Source organism: Cardiocondyla obscurior, linkage group LG02, assembly GCF_019399895.1.
Source record: "Cardiocondyla obscurior isolate alpha-2009 linkage group LG02, Cobs3.1, whole genome shotgun sequence".
Lineage (NCBI taxonomy): Eukaryota > Metazoa > Arthropoda > Insecta > Hymenoptera > Formicidae > Cardiocondyla > Cardiocondyla obscurior.
In genome coordinates this window covers 2,359,267-2,378,761 of record NC_091865.1, presented here as the reverse complement: position 1 = coordinate 2,378,761, position 19,495 = coordinate 2,359,267, and the positions used below count along the sequence as shown (strand labels likewise).

General features: G+C 34.8%; 1 protein-coding gene across 3 annotated transcripts in view; it reads right to left on the bottom strand.

Annotated features, from left to right (window-relative positions):
* The window catches only part of LOC139111279 (trace amine-associated receptor 9), a 58,682-nt gene that overhangs the window by 16,058 nt on the left and 23,129 nt on the right, over positions 1-19,495 (bottom strand). For all 3 annotated transcript variants that reach the window (XM_070671438.1, XM_070671447.1, XM_070671456.1), the window contains 4 exons: positions 18,311-18,436; positions 10,558-10,674; positions 6,636-6,790; positions 5,787-5,934 (listed from right to left, as the gene is read on the bottom strand). In XM_070671438.1, the coding sequence (XP_070527539.1) occupies positions 5,787-5,934; positions 6,636-6,790; positions 10,558-10,674; positions 18,311-18,436 (546 nt within the window). The remainder of the gene's footprint in view (positions 1-5,786; positions 5,935-6,635; positions 6,791-10,557; positions 10,675-18,310; positions 18,437-19,495) is intronic.

The following is a 19,495-nucleotide window of genomic DNA, read 5'->3' as shown; positions in this document are numbered from 1 at the left end:
AATCAAATGGGTTCGAAACTCCAGATTGAATTCGTGGATTTTCGCAATAAGGATCATCCCGATGATTTTCCGTCTTTACCTCTTTCTCTCTCTCTCTCTCTCTTTTTCTTCGTCTACATCAGTACTTCATTCGTTAATACTACCTTTCTATTAATTCTATTTCATCCACGTTTCTCTACGGCGCGTATAATATTTCAAATAAGATTCGTCCTACATATACAGGGTGTCTCAGATCAGTGGACTGACCCGAAAATTTTAGGTAGAACTCGCCGAAGTAAGACGAAAAGTCCTTTACGGTTTTTAAAAATTAGACAGCGGGCGGAGCAACGCGCGAGCGATACGAGATAATAATACACGAGCGAAGTAAAGCGATTTCTTTCTCGCGTGCAAAACTAGCGAAATAAAATTATTACGCGCGAGTTGACTCCGCCCGCTGTCTATCGCGCTCTTGCTCAAATCCGCGCTTCCTTGTTGCTTTCACGCGTAAATTAATTAATTTATTTTTTTGTTGAAAATTACTGAGAATTTTTAAAAACCGTAAAGGACTTTTCGTCTTACTTCGGCGAGTTCTACCTAAAATTTTCGGGTCAGTCTCGGTGTTAGTTGACGAACGCAAATACATAATGGTCTTCGTTTTTATCCCCCTCGAATAAGTGGCGTATTGTACTCCTTTTCTTTCTTTCGAGCAGAAAATCTCTCACACATCGGTAGAGAATGCCTTTAGAAGACATTCCCGCATCCATTGACCTACATCGAGTTCACGTATCGTAAAGAACGAAGATAGATAATATAAGCGCGGTTGAACGGCGAATTTATTTAGAAATAAGCCAGCACTCACATTTTCCATTAACATTAGACAGCTACTTAGCTTGTTTTTTTTTTTAATATAACAATTTGTTTTATACGCTCTATTAATTACTCGAAACGTGAAAGAAATAATAAAAAATATGAAAAAAGCGTGTAATAAACCGATGCGATTTGATAATGCAACGATATGAAGAACTTGATTTTAAAAGTTTAAACAGTACTAAAAAGTTGTTGCTACGAGAGAAGTGGGTCGTAGAGATGTTTCACACAAAATAAAACAAAATGTATCGTAGAATGCGTTCTATTTCATCTTAATGAAGATTTACTTGAGGTAGTAAATATGAAATTTAAGTATGATGAAAGAATACGCGAGTCACTCTTTTAAAAACAAAATAAAGAAGGCTAAATATTTTCTTTTTGTATTCTAATTAATGTTTCATAATAATTAAAAATTTTGTTATCGACAGAATTATTTAACTAATTAATTTTTTTATAAGAGCAATATATTGAAAAAAAAAGGAAGATTTGTATTGTGTCAACTGCATGAAAAATAATAGTTTTTTTAAACTCTAAGGTTTTTTATTTTTGATATTTGGTTTATGTTTATTGTCGCCGTAACTTTGCAAATATACATTCCAATAAAAATATTAACTTTACCGTCGTAACGAAAGCAGCGAGCTCTTTTTCTGATATTATTACAGCGGTCGTGACAATAAAATCTAAAAATATTACAAACCAAGAAAAAGAGTGGACTTGCGCTGCTTGATATACAACCTGCAGTACATGAGAGACATGTCTGGTATAATATTTCTTCACCTTTTTACTCTTTCTTTCTCTCGTTGCAACTCTTTATACTTTACAATCCCAGGTACGCGAGATGCAATTTAAACGTTCTCCCAAATTGCACCAGAAAGTTTGAATCCCCAATAGGTTTCCACCTAACAATTGCAGTAATTTGAATGGCGCTGAAGCATTTGTGTGGGTGTCCCGTCTCGTAACCGGTAATTTCAGAACATTAATATCGGACCGTCAGGGTAATCGATTCAGCCGATTCATTAATATCGTAAACTCGCACGCTGTCGACAACGGTCGACGGACGTTGACCATGACATAAAGCATGAACGCCCACGGGAAGTGGTTTCCGACCGTCGAGACTCGTCGGGAGGCCAGGGAGAGAAAGATTCCTACCCGCCCTCGGCTTGTAATTCCCCATTCTGCCATCATGCTTGCGCACTTAAACCATTTTGTCTCGAGATCCTGCCTACCCGGAAAACACGAGCCCGGGCTGCAGGAATGAAGGGGGGGAACATAACGATCCACGGATTCCTCTACCGATTACGGACCGTTTTGCGATAAAGTTTGAAAGCGGACACACGCTTTAAGACACGTTGCGATGCACGCGCAGAGGGACGATCTTTCAGTTCGGTAATATTCACGTTCGAATACGTTCAAATTGATTCAAATCGCGGATCACGCTTTGTCGTAGGTGATAACACGTCGCGTGGGGTAGAAATATATTAATGTGTGCAGCTACGCGCCATTAGCTCCCGCGTGAAAAAAAAAAAAATTATTTAAAAGGAAAGAATGACGAGAATTTTTTTTGGCGACGACATAGCAGAAATAGTACATAGTGCAACTGCTACAGAGACTGTCACTTGAATTGGGTTAATGATCTCGCAGTAAGATGATTTATAATGATTAAGTCGTCGCGCGTTCATGGTACTAGATGGTAATTTTTCAATGCTTCAACGACGGTAGATTAGGTAAAGCAATAATTTCTAATATTTTTTTTTTTTTTTGCATTAAAACGTGAAAATCCCTATAGACGTGACCTAAATAGCACGAAAATGATCGCCGAATGATTCAGCACTATCGCTTTTCATTCAAACAACTCCATTTGATAATAAAAAATGATTTTTTGATATAATAAATCTGATTATTTTATTTGCAAAAAAAAAAATATTTTAATTCCGTGCGGGGTGGGTATTATTATTATTGTATAATACAATAATAAAAATATAAAAAATTTTTTTTATTTAGGTTAATATTATAGGATTATTTCACACTTTTATTCGTTAAAATAATTTTTAAACTCTGGAAATTTATTAAATATTCTCGATAATGAAAACGATACAAAATGAATTGATCTTGAGATTTTATTATTAAATACACCGTTTGTCAGAAGAAAACAATATAAGTTTCTTTAGAAACGTTTTTCTACATTTTGATTGACTTAGTCGTTGCGCCTTTAATTTTCTCGATTTACTTAGGTCTTAAACGCTCGACTTCTCTTAGCAGAGCTCTAGAGAATCGGTGAGGCAACTTACGATGTCGAAACTAGAATCTAGAGTCTGGATATAGGTGGAATTAAAGTAGGATTGTTAGATCAAAGTTAGTTAAGTAGAGGTTTCGGAAGTTTCTTATTGACGCAAAATAAAAATCAAATCCATTGGACGCTTTTAAAAAATATTAATTTTAGTAATATATTCTTTAGATAGTAAACAGAAATACATTACGAGTAACAGATTTTAAGCTTTGTTTTGACATAAAAAGAACATTAGTAAAAATAAATTTGCTGAGAAGATCTTTATTTTTTTTTTTTTTTATTAATGGTGCGATATTACTAAGTACGAATAACAAAACATAGCGCGGTAAAAAAGAATTGAAATAAGCAAGTGCACCCAGTGGGAACAAGGTCGGAACTCTCTGGCCTCTTTGCAGGATGGTTCTGGCTAATGTCAAGATAAATGCGATTTCCTGGGATGGGAAACGCGGAGCAGGGGCAACGCGGGGGGTGGAAGAAGAAAAATATTGTTTGCCGCGAAAACTGGGGCGCACATCCTGAAGAAAGGCATTGGTAGTGGTTTGACCACGAAAGCGTCACGCGGGGGTTGAGGTGGAAAAAGCCAAAAGCGTGTCGGCTCTCGTGTCGGAGTAGCTTGCCAAAATTTTCGAGGCGTAGGATTCGTTTTTTAGAACGGAATTAAGAAGAGGAAGCTTTTAGAATAGGGTTACTTAAATCGGGTCACGAGAATTCTTACGACCATTAAAAAAAAACCACCGGCATGGTTGATAATATATGGTTCGCCTCTATTTTTAACAGGAAATTTTACTTAGTTACGAAGATTTTACTTTAAGATACATTATTTCGAAATAAAAATATTAGGATATATTTTGGATAGGAAATAGTTGTGATAACACTGAAGCAGGAAGCAATAATTAATTAAGACATAAATCGAAAAGTTAAATGGGTGGGCAAACGTGAACTTTATATTATATGTTTACGCAAACGGCCTAATTATTCGCGATGTTCGCCGTTGAACAATTATTCTCGAAATATTCACGATCGCTCGTTTATTGATCACCATTCTCCCTTTGAATACACGATGATTCTCCGAATTCCATTTATTCAAAGGTCCTCGCCAGCTCGTATTTGCGTTCTACTAGGTATTGTTAAGCTTTCGCGACTATTTTCCGGAATCGCTAGATTGGCGAATAGAGCCAGTGTTGCTGCCGCGATCGCTCAATGTCTAGTGCATAGCTTTAGGCCAACGAGAACGACCTTAGAAGCTCGTTATCGTAGATGAATTCAATGCATCGCAGACGACAGCGAGCGACAGCGAATTCAAGCGACGCTGGCTTAGCCGTTCGGACCATCTATCTTGCTTCGGACGGTTGTCCTACCGATAATACTGAAGATGCCGATCCAAAGAGACACCAGAGTGCGGGTTCTATCAGCCAAAGCACGCGTCTTTTCGCGGATATCGGTTACTCGTTCTTTTTTCTCTCACTAACTATCCAGTCATTGCAAATCGAATTCGTTAAGTCGCCCTGTGGAATTTTCTTTAGTAAACCACGATAAATTAAAATTTTAAAATTAATATAAAATAAAATACACGTAATTTAATATACACGTGACCACGACAAGTTATCGTTTCTTTTAAAAATATATATCTTTCATTATTATTGTTTTTATCAATCTATAAATTTTATTCAAACTGACGATATTTCGTTCCAATTTCCAACATTAGGATCATTTTCGCGCTATGTCCCTGCAAATTTCTCATACCGCCTTTGGCGGTAGTCCCTGTGACCTCGAAACGAATATATTTGGCATCTTTGCTTTAAAAGATATATTGGTGGCAAGATTAGTCGATTTTTCCTCATGCCAACTATCCCCGAATTTCATGTTCATTCGTTACGAGATACAACCTTCCATGTGAATCTTCCGTGTTTCAACAAATTTCAACAGATTTAGAAACTAGTTTACGAGTTGCTGCCCTTTCGCGAGACTGCACTTTGGAATCTTGCGTAAACTCTTGCATAAAGTTCTTCGGTATATCTGCTTGCAAGCTTTATAATTTCATTGCGCAATTTACTGAAAGACGTGAACTTGACGCAAACAGTCAGTTGCGTGAAACACAAAGTTTCAAAAGTGCCTGCTAAAGATTGTCTGTTTCAACGACCGTTTATACGCGCACATGTAGCACCCGACTTAATATCGACGCGTTAACATAAATACGAATATAATTTAAACTTTACGAAATCTTGTTATACACTCAACGCTCCCATTTTGCTGTTGAAAATATTTCGAAATAACGTAACTTGGAAAACTTCTAAAAATAGAGCAAAAAAAAAAAAATAATAATACTTTTTACTGCTTTTTTTTTATAAATTTTATAAATTCTGTACGCAGTCGTGAAATGTGCTGTATTAAATTTATTTAAAGAAAGAAAAGTCAAGATTGCATTCATACATATAATAACGTTATTTTTAATTGTCACAAACATAAAAGATAGCCAACGATATTTCATTTTCACAATGCCAGTTTACACTGAATAACGCACTTTGTACGAATCGAATGACTTGTCGATGTAATGTTTTTCTTTCTCATTTAACGAGAATGTTTTGTTAATTATCGTTGAACGAATAGCTTGTCGATTTGAATTTCATTTACAAAGGGAATGAACTTGACTTACCCTTTCTATATGGCCGCCGCTAATGACCTCCGGCGTATTAACGCAGACTACTCTTTTCAAGCGTAGTTTGTTAACGTGGAAGGCTGAGCCGTAGCAATACATCAGCACCATTGTCGTCGGGAAATAAAAACAGCAACACACCAGAATTCTGAAAAAGGAAATATAATAATGAGTATTTTCCGATTCAGAGCAAAGGCAATAATTAGTATGTCACACGTGAGCGAAAATATAATGAGACGCGGCGTAGGTGATATCTCGTGAACGCAATAAAATTATATTTGCAAAAGCAGATTGCGCGAAATCTGATGATACGTGCGCAAAGTTTATTAGTACAGTACAACAGCACGACAAAAACAAATTTACGATACATCTGTTTCAACTTTCTCTGTTATAAATTAACGTAATTAACATGTTTTGCAATGTATTTCGTGACTCTACCCCCCCGAGTGCATTTAAATTACCTTTAAATCTTTCTTTTCGATTTACGTAGTAACGTTTACAAAAGCCGTGATGTAAATGGATATACCTCGGTTTGAACAAATGCGGCGGGATAGTATCTTAACTACCGACCCGATAAAAACATTACGATAGCTCGGAGGGATGGTCTTTCGTATTTAGCACCGGTTTAGATCAGACTTTAAGCGTACCGGAAGGGAACATTAACGTAGATATATCGTTATCTTTCACGGTTGATCGCCTTTGGTGTTCACCCAAAGGCGATCGACCGCGCGGCGGCGTTTTCGACATTAAATTGTAATTGTCCACAATTGGTCACCGGCGCGGTGAACAAACGCGACGGGCGAGATCGTGAAACGTCAGGCTTATCACCGACGTTCGCTACGGCAATACCTAAGGGACGCTCTAGCGAAGAAGGGGTCGCAGGCGAGTAGACCGGATCCGTTGAAGTAGTAACCACCTCTAGGGAGTACTAGAACTCCGAAAATTGCCACGCTTGCTATCCAAGTGGTCGACATCACTGCCACGCAGCCCTGCCGCATGTAATACTGTGTCAACATAGACAGAAAACGATCACTCTCTCTTACCTATACGTCGAGAATTTCATAGGTGTGTTACGCGTATGAATAAATACGTGTATTTGCCTCTATCATATATTTCTATCGGCCAATACCGAGGCTTGTTTGCACACATTCCACACTTCGTAGCGTAGTATATCACGCGTTCTTTACTCAAACGATTACCACGGACTATTTTCTTTTTTCTCTTTTTTTTCCTTTTATCGGAAATCTGAAGTGCAACATTGCAAATTTCCAATTAAACATATGTCTCGGTGAAGTAATGTTTAATATGTGATATACTTTTCAATCCTTTAATATCGCAACAAGTTTCAGCGCTTCTAATATAATATTTTTTATTATTCATATTAATCACGTTTTATTTACCGTTTTTTTAATTTTAATATTAAATATTAAACGTTAATTATTATTACAAAAGTATTTTGTACGCGTCAATAATTTATTTTTTATATCAGAATCTTATCTTTTTTTTTTATTTTTCTCTTATAATAAAGTTATCTAATTTATATATATTTTTTTTTATATTTATGCGTAATTCTTTTAAATAATTTAAATGTGTAAAAAGTTTTCTTTATGATCATTTTCTACTATAGTAGAAACAAATACAATTCTTTTATGATTGTTTCAAACGGAATTTCGTCTCAATCGATGTCATTCGTTTCGAACATTTCTTCTATCTCTGCAGAGATTTATTCTCTCTCCAATTCTCTCGATTCATTCGATCTTTCAACAGTAAATTTACTCTTGTTAAACACGATATGAAGTGAATAATCGAATAATTGATTGATTACAGACAATTGTCGTTTCAAGTAAAATCGTTGCTCAATGAAAATTGCAGATATTAGCAAACCTATTCAATTAGTTTGAAGCTTAGTTTGAAAATAGAATTCATTGTGTATCTGTTGATACAATCATTTTATTCATGAATATAAAGATCTTTAGAAATATTTGTATTTATAAATCTAAAGAATATATATATTTTTTTTTGTTGCATATTATAATCACTATATTCGTAAAATACGACAATCCGATATCACCCATCGCTCGTAATCATTTGAGTTTAAAAGCTAGAGATATTTCTCGTTAAACGTTGCTTTAAAAATTTTAATATCGCTGCAGCTAAAATATCGATACTTCGACGCCACGTTTGTGAAACATCTTTCTTATATCTTTATATATTATAGTTATATGTATAGACGTACGAGCTATTAAAATAAATATTTTAAAAAATTGAAAAAGCTTAACGGAATAGAAAATTAAAGTTTTAATTTAAAAAAATAATCTCTTAGTCCTTTAGAATCTTAATGTATTTCACGCTACTAAGCGATAAAATAAAAATAATAAAGATTATTTCTGTTCTTTTTTTCTTTTTAAGCATAATAAAAAGGTGTGAAAATTAAATAAATACATACGTCTGTGCTGCATTTATAAATAAAAAATTCTAAACTTTCTCTTACGAAATTAAAGAAGTAATTTGTTTAAATATATATAAAAAAAACTCTTAATTTTTATTCTATTGAATTACTTGTAAAATTTGGCCTGTCGATTATGATGAGTTAATCTAATATAAAATCTAACAATTTTGCAACACCTTCCTTCCACGAATAGCTATAACATAAGTTGAGTGCTTTGAAGATAACTTTTGCTTAACAACTGTAAAGTTCACGAACAATATTAGTATTAGAATCCTTCTCCGGCGATCCATAATATGCCTGTGGTTTCACACTATGCTCTGTCGAAGCTCGAACGCGCGTCGGTTTATTCTGGATTAACCGTCAAAATGAATTTCAGAGGAGATTTAAAAGCACATCAGAATGCAAAATGCAATCGTGGACTCTCATTCGCCTATGCCGCGTATCCTTTTATTCCCGCAACCGTAGCAATGAATCGCGTAACCAGAACAAAATATACGTGCAGACAAATACCGAGTGCTTTAAAATATCCGGATTTCTAATTTTTCTCTTTATTTATTTTTTTTTGAGATATTAAAAAAAAAAAAGTTAAGCTAACATTATATTTATGATATAATTTATGGCAAAAATTTAACTGAGATAAAACAATAATTCGTAATTACAATTGATCTTTCAACTTTCAGTTATCTATAATTTATATATTTTCAAGAGCAACAAATTATTTATCAAATATAATTAATACGTAAATATTATATTTTGCAATGTCTTGTTCTTTTTACAATGGGCCATCAAACGTGATTGCACAATATAAAATAGAAGAATAATACAATTGCTATTTGCACAATCGCTAAAACGAGAAAGGGCAACGTGTAAAAATCAGAGGTAGAAAAAAGACTTCTAACAAATCGCTGACTCGTGTCTTCCATTCATTCTGTAATTTTCCGCCTATCGAACGTTCGGCCAAATTCTAGCAGACCTCGGCTCTGTCTCTTTTTACGACCGATCGATAGTGGCTGTTGCTTCTCAATTGCGATTTCATATTTGCTCTTATCATACTATATTAGTCTGCAGATAGAGTTCCGCGTTACATCAGCCTAACTCATTTGGTGCAATATTCGACTGTCTAGCACGTATTTAGTTCAAAGTTCGCAGCAACTCGGTCTTTGTTTCTGATGTTCACAATGCGCAGCGAATATCAGCCTTTACACCATTTAACGCCGATAATATCTTCGATAATATTTTCAGTGAATCTCAACCGAGAATGTATCTTATAATTTCAATGCATCGTAAAATTCGTAAGACTGTTAATATTATGCATTCTATTTTACTTATTTTAATTTTTTTTTCTTTTTTAAGTATCATCGTTTATAACCTTTGTGTAGTTATAATACACTGAGAGTTTCTTTGTACGGTATAATTTAAGTAATAAGTAATTGGTCCTAGTAATAAAAATTAATCCATTCTCCACATATGCAAGAACATACAAAAGCTTTTATCTAATGAAAAGTACATTTTAAAGTCAAACATTTTGATCAAAGACAGAAAAAGAAATTCAAAAAGCAAACCGCGACGTCTGCATTTCCTTGATGCCCTAAATTAATTAAATGTACTTCTGTATTAAGTTTGCACACTTTATGGCATTATTTTATATTCATTACGCGAAGGAAAAAGATAAATTCACGTAAGAAAAGTAATTTATCACAAATGCCACAAAAAATTCTCACAATTTTTATATTTTTTTTGTATTAATGTTTATAACTTTTATTTGTAATATTTTAATATATTTCTAAATAATATTTTTTGTTCACGAATTACCAATGTAACAAAGGAGAAGAATACGTCGTGCAAACGTTGATCCCTACTACTTGCGGAAAGGCAAGGTCGAGTGCCATTCCATTGATCGTCTTCTAAGATCAGAACGAGGTTAATCTCGATGATACTTAACACTAGGTTTGTGCCATAAAAAAGAATGGCATCGATAAAACTTGTCTTCGAGACTTTACTTGCTTTTGGAGATTTGATCAAATAGAGATTCAATGATTTTACTAAAAAAATTAAACGCTCCTAAAAATATAATTAATCGTTTCCGATTGTAATCAATATTATTAAAATTATTTTTTCTTTTATATTTTACTTTAATGTTTATAATGCAATATTTTTATATTCAATTCCACGCTATTTGCACACATTTTTAAGTTGATATTTCAACAATTATCGATCATACGTAATTATAGATTCGATAAAATACATTAGTGTTTATTATAAGAATTTATTAGTTAATAATTTAATAATTAATGAGATAGTATAAACAACAAATTAGCTTACCCTTTTAGAAGAGTGTTTGTGATAGCGATGAGGGTGCAGCATGCAAACATAACGGTCGATTGCCATGCAGACGAGGATAACAGCGCTCTGTTGAGTCAAAGCGCCTCTAAGAAGTGCCTGAAACAGTAAAAGTTTCCGAAAGAGCAAACGAGATTCTTTAGGTGTCGCGGGCAATCTTTTCCTCTCTGTCATTTTTTTTGACATTTTCTTTTTTTTTAATAATAAATTATAACTTCTTGAAAAAGTGCATAAATTGGCAGCGAGCAGCGAAACAAGTCAGATAGGCAAGAAGTTTTGATGAGTTTAGAGGACATTGAAAGAAAATAAACCGTACTAAGCAGCATCTTACAATCGTTACGTTTCATTTAGCTTTTCTTGCAATTTCGTTAGTTAGGTAAACATTTCTTGATTTGTCCAAAGAAAATGATAAAAATAAAATTGCGCAGGTACAATCTACTCGAGTGGAAATTGATTTCCACCGTTACCTAATAATTAGCTAATCAATTAGTATTTCATCTCGTGGCTGTCTAACAAAACTGTTCAGCACCGAGCTAGAAAAGCTAGATATCTAAATGTTTTTCGCCGCGGTAGTTGAATGCGTGCGTGTGTTTATATCTGGCCAGCACCTTGCGCTCGAAATTCGCAAGGCGAAGGACGCGCGGGCGGCGGACGGCAAGAACCGGTTTGCCTGGCGTATTCGGCAGTCGAACGTCGCGTAAGATCATCGACCTGCAGGTCCTCGCATTCCAAGTTCGCAAGGCGGAGGACGCGCGGGTGGCGGGCAGCAAGACCGGTTTGCCCGGCGAATTCGGCAGTCGAGCGTGCGTAGCGTAAGGTCAGTACAACAATAGTAAACAAGTACGCGGCGAAAAAAACGTTTAGACATCTATTTAGATAACACGGTCCGCGCTGGACAGTGACGAGACGATCGATAGTAGACAGATTTTGTTTTCCTTTTTCTTTTTAAGTGACAATTTTACTTTTTGAAGTTAGTCACAAAGAAATATATTTAATCTGCGCGATTTAATCACCGGCTGCAAAATCAGATCAGCTAGATAAGTTTCCATTTCGGTATTAATAACTTATTAACGACAACATATTACGTGAACATACACGTGCGACGTAAATTGCAATTCGTACTCGTGGCTTAGTCGTAATTTTGCGACTGATTAAATTGTCAATCATTAATCTATTCTAGAGGTGCATATCTTTCCTATTAATAATGCAAAATAATCAGGGTTTTACCGTTGACGAGTTTGCGGCTTACCGCCGATGCCGCAGCGCTTTGCGGTAATTTTGGATCGTCGGAATTCGCGTTAGAATCGTTGTTGCCCTAATTTGAGAGTATTCACAGAGAATAGAATCATCTAATTAATTGTTATAGGTTAACAATGGGGAATGGCTTAATTAACATTATAGCGTCACATTATTTACGCCGGTGTCTCGTGTAGATGGTGTTGCAATTACATCGCGCACATTTCACTGTACGAGAAATCGTTAGTAAGCTCTATAAACCTGGTGCCGAGTCCGTGCCGTAATTAAATGTCACGCTCGAATAAAAAAGGACCGCATTCATCACCGTGCAATGTTGCTTCCGCGCCGTTGCACTTATCTGCCTGTGAATTTTAGTCCGCGGCTAAACAGTATGATGTAGTTTTTTGTAAAATTCCCCGCGCATGTAAACACTATAATTAAAATTGAATTCACACATGTTAATTGCAACGAAATTACAGAACATGATTTTGTAAACTCTAAAATTTAATAACGTTATTATTATCCGTAAAGTATAGTTGGTTGATTCAATTGTAATAAATTAATTATGATAAAAGGACTACTTAAATGATATAAATTTGCGTTGGATTTTACTTGATGTTTAATTAAATATAAATTAAATATGAATAACAGATTTTTTTTTCTTTTTTATTTTTCTTAATAAATTGAAAAGCAGCACGTATCTTTTATATTTATTACAAGATAAGTTTTTAGAGAAAATTGTAGATTATGTCGTATTGTTATCCGTTAACATTTATCTCGTGAATTTGTATTGTTCTATGGTTTATACATGTACATACAGATAATGATGTATCGATTATGAGCGTGTAAGGGGTTAATTTGGGTTACGAATGGACGCAAACGTTAATTTGTTCTCCAAACATCCGTATACATTACATGAAACAAGCTGTCAGACAACTAGTAAATTGTCAGTAGGATCATAGCCCAGACCTTTCAATTTAAACCAACTATCTCTACAACTCTGTGTTAAGAGAAACACAAATGTAACTCCGAAATAACACGTGTCACACAATTTCAAAAATATAGAATTCCATCCTCTCTATTGTAAATTAATTTTATTTTCGGCATTGCAGTAAAACACAATAAAGTATATTAATATTAAAATACAATTAAAAAAAAAAAGATTTTTATTATAATTAAAATAAATCTCAAAGAAGTAAAAAATTATCTACGTATAAAAAATTTATTTCTTAATTATAGAACTTGTTAATACATAAACATGTAGGTAAACATATAAATGCATAAAAATTGGACGTTTTATAATTTTTTTTTCTTCTATTAAAACTGATAAGATAAAAAGAAAAAAGTAAACGCAAGTAAATGCCGTATTACGTTACATCTGTCTATAACGTTCAACCACATATTGAGCAATCTCGTAGCTATCTACCGACATCAGCTGTCGTGTGAGTCCGATACATTGAACTACTTTGAAACGGGACAGTTGGAACGTAACGAGATGCACGCTATCGCTATTCGGGAGTTGCGGTATCCGGCAGGCGCTGGCCGAGGCAGCCGAGACAGACGCGTGATTTGAACTTTTGGGAGGGAAAAGTGATCCTAAATGCCGCGTACTTCCGAAAGCGACAGCTTGATTCGATGAATCGGTGACGTCGACGTAGCTATAAAGTAACAACGAGACGACTGGTGCGAGTGTACCGAGTGTACGTTTAAGATGGTTACCATGGTGACCGCTGGCGTATAGCCAGGGAAAAGCTCTGATAATCTAAAAGGGGCCAGGATCGGTCTGGCCTCATTTCCAGCCATCTCCAAAACACTCTCGCGGAAGACCTTAACCGAATATTTTCGCCGCAAGCCATTCCCCGAGAGTCACCGCTAACTCCTTCGCGCCAACGCGCTGTCCTCGTCGTCAATTCAAAGCCGAAAACTTTAAACGAAACGGCGGGCTAGCTTTATTCGGCCGTCATCGAAATAATTGCCATAATCGGTTTGATGTCTCGATTCGCCGTGGAATACCCGTTGAGAAACACTTGCGAGCGCCGCGTTGGAATTTCGCGAGATTGCATTTGCTTTGGAACGACCTTGGGCCGATTGCAGTGGCGCGTTACAGCGCGCACCCTTTTAGTGGAGCACGCTCGCTTTTTGTCGAAATTCAGCGGTGCTAGGACGAGCGGAAGCGTTCAATTGTGAAAAGTTCACAACGCCGGTGTAAACAATGGGAAAATAAATTAACAATCAGGCATAGTTGACTGTTGCACGACAATGGTAGTTTTTAGGTGTTATAGGCAACGATTTGTTCTATTTTTCATGAGGCGTTTTTGTGCACGTACGCTATTGAGAATCTGAAGCACGTTACTGTCACGTCATGCGTAGAAAACGCGACGCATTTCTCGTAGAATCTCCCAACCGTTTCTGTTAACGCAATATAATTTTTTATTCGTCGTCGGTAAATGAAATGGGCATCGGCACGGTAATACTCGGCTGGGGCGTATATCTGGAATTGTGGAATATTAAATTCGCAATCGTATTACTGGTGCGGCGGCGCAAGAATTTTTCAGGTCGGTTTATGCCGCGAAAAAGAGAAAGAAGAAAACGGTGTCGCGAAGCAATGAACAACGTTAGCTCTTCGGGAACATCGTAGCTCGTTCAGATAAGTAATGACATTATGCAGCTGAGTATAGCTGGCGGGCGTTGGAAAATTTACCAATAAATGATTTGGAGTTCGTTTAATGTCAGTCATAATGGCAACAAATTTAAAATTTCATTACTTTGATGACAAAAAAAAAAAAATAACACTTAAACAGAAAATATTAAATTTTAATACACGCAGGAAATATATTTTTTTTTATCAACGGTCTTATTAAAATTAAAAACAACTTCTTTTTGCTACAAAAATTTTTATTAAAGTGTTCGCTTTAATGGCATTAAAAATAAAATTTTTGTATCGTTGTCTAAAGAACTTATTAATATTGCGATTGATACATTAAATGCATCATAAACCGCGAGTTTATTTTGATAATAGAAACAATAGTAATCGTTCTTAGTGGTTCTCGTCGCATCATCGAGCAAGAACAACCAACGTACTGGTTTATCGAAGTTTACAGTTTGGTTTCTGGCGGATATCTGAATACACAAATCCATCCCCAGTCCGAGGTTATCGCGTAGACCCAAGAGATTTGTTACTACTACGAATAGATTCTATGAATACCGAGTGGCTAGAGACGATTCACCATTCTGGAATATCTAGAATGCGCGATCCCCGTGTCATTCTCACACTCTTTCCCGATGGAGCAATAGTCAAATAATCTGTAATCGACCGCGCTGTAATCAACCCGTTCTCAGTTGTGTCTCTCAACGAGCAATGCACATCTCGATTTCCATCAAAAATTTGAAAACTGCATTAATAAAGATTCAAAGTAAGATAGAGTTTACGAAGGAGCTTCTTTGTATTCTCGCTATCTATAAACATTGATATTACAGGAAGAAGTATTGCAAAACGCATCTAAATAAATTGCCGCATTTTATTTAACTGCTCAGATATTATCTCTCTCTGTTACGAATTATAGATTTTCTATCCAACGTTTATAAAATAAACGGTATGTAATTGATCGTCCGTTAACACGGCAGGATATTAATCACTATTAATCTCGATAGATCGTTCTAATACATAAGCTATTAGCTGGTTGCGAGCTCAATTCAATTGTACGCAATTATCGTCGCTGTTGTGCGCAACACGACGAAAAGAATACAGAAACTGCGAACGCGGCACTTTTATTCGCTGATCACGTAAAGTTTTACACGTTCGTTTGAAACTTTACTTGTTTGCACGTACTCTTCTTCGCTTGCCAGCGATGTAGTATAACACGATCGTTACGTCCTCGGAGTTAATAGATTCGTACGATCTTTCTCTTTGTGCTAACGGTGTGCTTACTGTGTTTGTATCGAATTCAGTGCTACTTTCGTTCGTCTGTTGAAAGTTGTTAATAATTAATGAGATTGCACAGATCGTACTTTCACGACGACAGAAAATTTCTGTTAGAAGAAAAGTAAAGTAAAGGGAGCATAAAATATGCAAGAAATAGACTCGCGTAATTTGAAATATAACAGAATACGTACGTAATGTTATACTATATGATACGTGGAAAATGTAGAAAAAGTATGAAACAAGACGTCTACTCGAATTTGAAATGCTAACCTTCCATTGCTTTCATATCTATTTGATAGATGTGTGAATGATGTAACTAGATGTATATAAGCACATGCCTTCAGGACATAAGAATTCGTACGTAGGAATATTATCTTTATAGTTTTGTGAAATTCTCGCAGATATCAAAAATTTTGATTTTTTTTATGATTCTCGTAAAATTTTATAGAATCGTTTATGGCTACGGGTCTTATTTGAGTTTCTACTCGGCTGTTACATATTTCAATCATACATATATTGCAAAATCTTTTGAGATATTCGCTGTTAAAGTTATGGCATTTTATTTGAGCATAAAAAAAATCACCATATTGAAAAAATTATTTGTATATTCGTGCGTGGCATTTCTATCATAGTATCGCAGTATATTTTTTTTTTTTTTTATGCAACATGTTCGAATTATCAGATTGTGTTTTTTTACATACGGTTATTAATTTTTTCCTGCTATATCTTACTGATTGTACCATTTCATATATTTCCATTAAATTTGCACTCTATTTTTAGCTATACAGGAACTTGCTTTTCACGTTTATTAATTCTCTTTACTCACAGTCTCTACTTGCTACCGCATTAGCTTGTATTCTTTTTATTCGCTTACCGTCCTGTCATTTATCTCATTCTTTGTGCGATGCTTTTCAAGATAGAATCTCAAGAAGTATTTTAAAAATGATACTAGTTATTAATGTACACTAGTTGTAAATGAATGCATGAATTGCATTCTACATTAAATGATTCTCATTTTATTTAAATTAACAATCGTATCTCTCTGCACTAAGTTTACATTTAATCCTGAAAATTGACGAGAGTGACCTATCGTAATAATTTTGATGGTAGACAGTATTTTGATATAATATTATGCACGTCTCTAGAAATGCAAAGTCGAAACTTCGGAAAACATCGACATCTTAGATATCAGAAAGGTATTCCGACACAACACGACATACATCTCTATGTAGTTTGAGTCTTATCGGGAAAGTGCGGCGAATATGATTTGTTGTTATGGATATAGTCATAACTCATAATATTCAGATAAAAATTGACGCTACTCAATTTTCTTTTTTTTTTTTTATGTTATATTCATAAATGATACTACATATTAACACTTCAGTTAATGCAATTGTAAATTTATTATACTCTATAGTGTCTATTTTATTTATAAGACAAAGCAAATACAAAAATTAATTAATATAAGTTTGCTCAATCGTATATTACGTTCAATTAATATTTAACATTAATACTATTACGAGAAAATAATGGAAAATTATAACATAAAAAAAGAAATACCACATCCCTGGATAATGAGGTTTTCAACGTGATCAAACTTTCGTTAAATTTTATTATTTGTAATTATTGAAATTAATTATCTCGATATTTTATTACGCAAACATATAAAAATATTGTATACTTTACGGTTGTCGGTTATACAAATCAAATAACAGTTGTTATTACGTAACTAGAGAGGAAAAATATATTATATAATATTCTTAATTTTTTTTTAAATTAATTTGTGATAATAATAAGCATCAAATAATTATTCTACAACACGACAAGTGTCTGTTGCACAGAAAGTTGTGCTTAGTTTATATAGGACTCGTGTTTACTAATTTCGGGCAAGGTATTACAGCAATTTCCCGTTTCGGCTAGATAAGCAAATACCTCGAAATTCGAGATCTGTCGGCGAAACGGCACATTCCCGAGTTTAGCACGTGCGAAATCAAGAAATATATGGTCACAAATCAGACCGTTACCTCAGAAGATGGCGTAGAGAACGGGAGAGGGATCGGAGGGAAAGGAGCAATGCGTAAAGATTATCGCCAGGAACTCCGATAACGTCGCAGTCGCCGACTGGTAGAGGAAATGGCGGAAGAAGTACCGGCTGCCGGAAGCGCAGCCACGAGTTTCAAACGATAATAATTTCCTGCCTAGCATCGCGAACACCATTCCAAGATTTCCTACAAAATTTCTCGATTTCCAGTCAAGAAAAGCTGTCGGGATTATTGAACGGCTTTTTAGCGTGCAATACGTTACACTATAAGAACATCGTTACCTTCGACGTTTTAATCAATCTAATTCTTCCATTATGATGTGTGACATTCAAAAATATATAGTTAATAGAAATAAAGTAATAAATAATTAACGATGTGCTTATGGCATTAATTACAATACGGTGATAGGCGAAAGTATTTTTCCAATGGAATATTAACACGATTTACATGACAAATATCAATGTTTAAAGATAAACAAATAACTACATAAAGTAATTACATAAAAAAAAGTAGCGATATACAATATAAAAGTTACCTGAATTTGACAAACAACTTCGCCATACGGCCAGCATCCGTAAACAGCTGGTAAGAAACCAAAAGGCGTCACTAAAAGACCAATCGCTAGATCGTTGCTCGCTAAGCTCGTCAGCAAATATCTGGGCTGGAAGAAAATTGAGGAGAACCTGTTGATCGTCTTGGTCAGTGTCAATGGACGTCGTTACGATAAACTAGTTGAACTGTTGTGTTATGTACGCGACATTAGCTCTGTCATGAAGCGTGTGACGAAGGAAAATATCGATTTATTTAAGGAAGGCTTCTTTTAATCAACGCAAACCATTTCTATGAGCATTAAACAAGATTAATAAATAGTAAAAAAAATTGTTTTATTTAATTTTAAATAATTTTTTTTTTTTTAAGTAATGCTTGTGGAAAATTGCGTACGCGATAATAGAGGACTCAATTTTTTAAACTACATATAAATGAGGCGCTTCCAATTGTTTAAGTTGTTAACGTAGTTTTAACTTTTAACCTTTCCAGTTACTTTTTACTCTTATTTATAATCGTATGGAAATTTGAAGTTATTTTCGTATACATATTAAGTAGGCTACAACTTTAACATATACATAAATTAGATCTGAAAGGGCGAATTCATTAGATGAGAGAGGAAAAACTAAGAAGGAGTTGGAAAGAGCAATACAGAATAGTTAAACTTCATTAGCGATAATGCATTAACGTAAAAGATTGTGTTTCGCGATACTACTAACAATGTAGTAAAATAAAATGCTTATTAGGGTGACGATTTTTTAAGAAATATTTAAGTAAACGTCACAGCATAGGGTTTAAAGAATACTTCGTGTACGTAACAATCGGTATACATATATTCAACTCACAAGAACGATTTACATATTCATGCTATGAAAATCAATGAATACTAAAGAATGATACGTTTTAATAAAGGTGTTCTTAGCTTCGTGTATTAAGTTGTCAGAAAAAGCTTTAATTAATCGAATAAATAGAGGACGAGACATTCATTCGCTAATGTAAAACTTTTTGCGGGCGTCATCAGTCTACGAAACTCGACGGTACTCATTTAGAATCCAGAAACATGACTGTTCCGTATTTTATGTAACTAACCACTTCAAACTGATTTACATAGGAAGACGAGGAAAATGGAGAAAATACCTTCCATCACAGACCGTGAGTTATAGCACCGACTGCA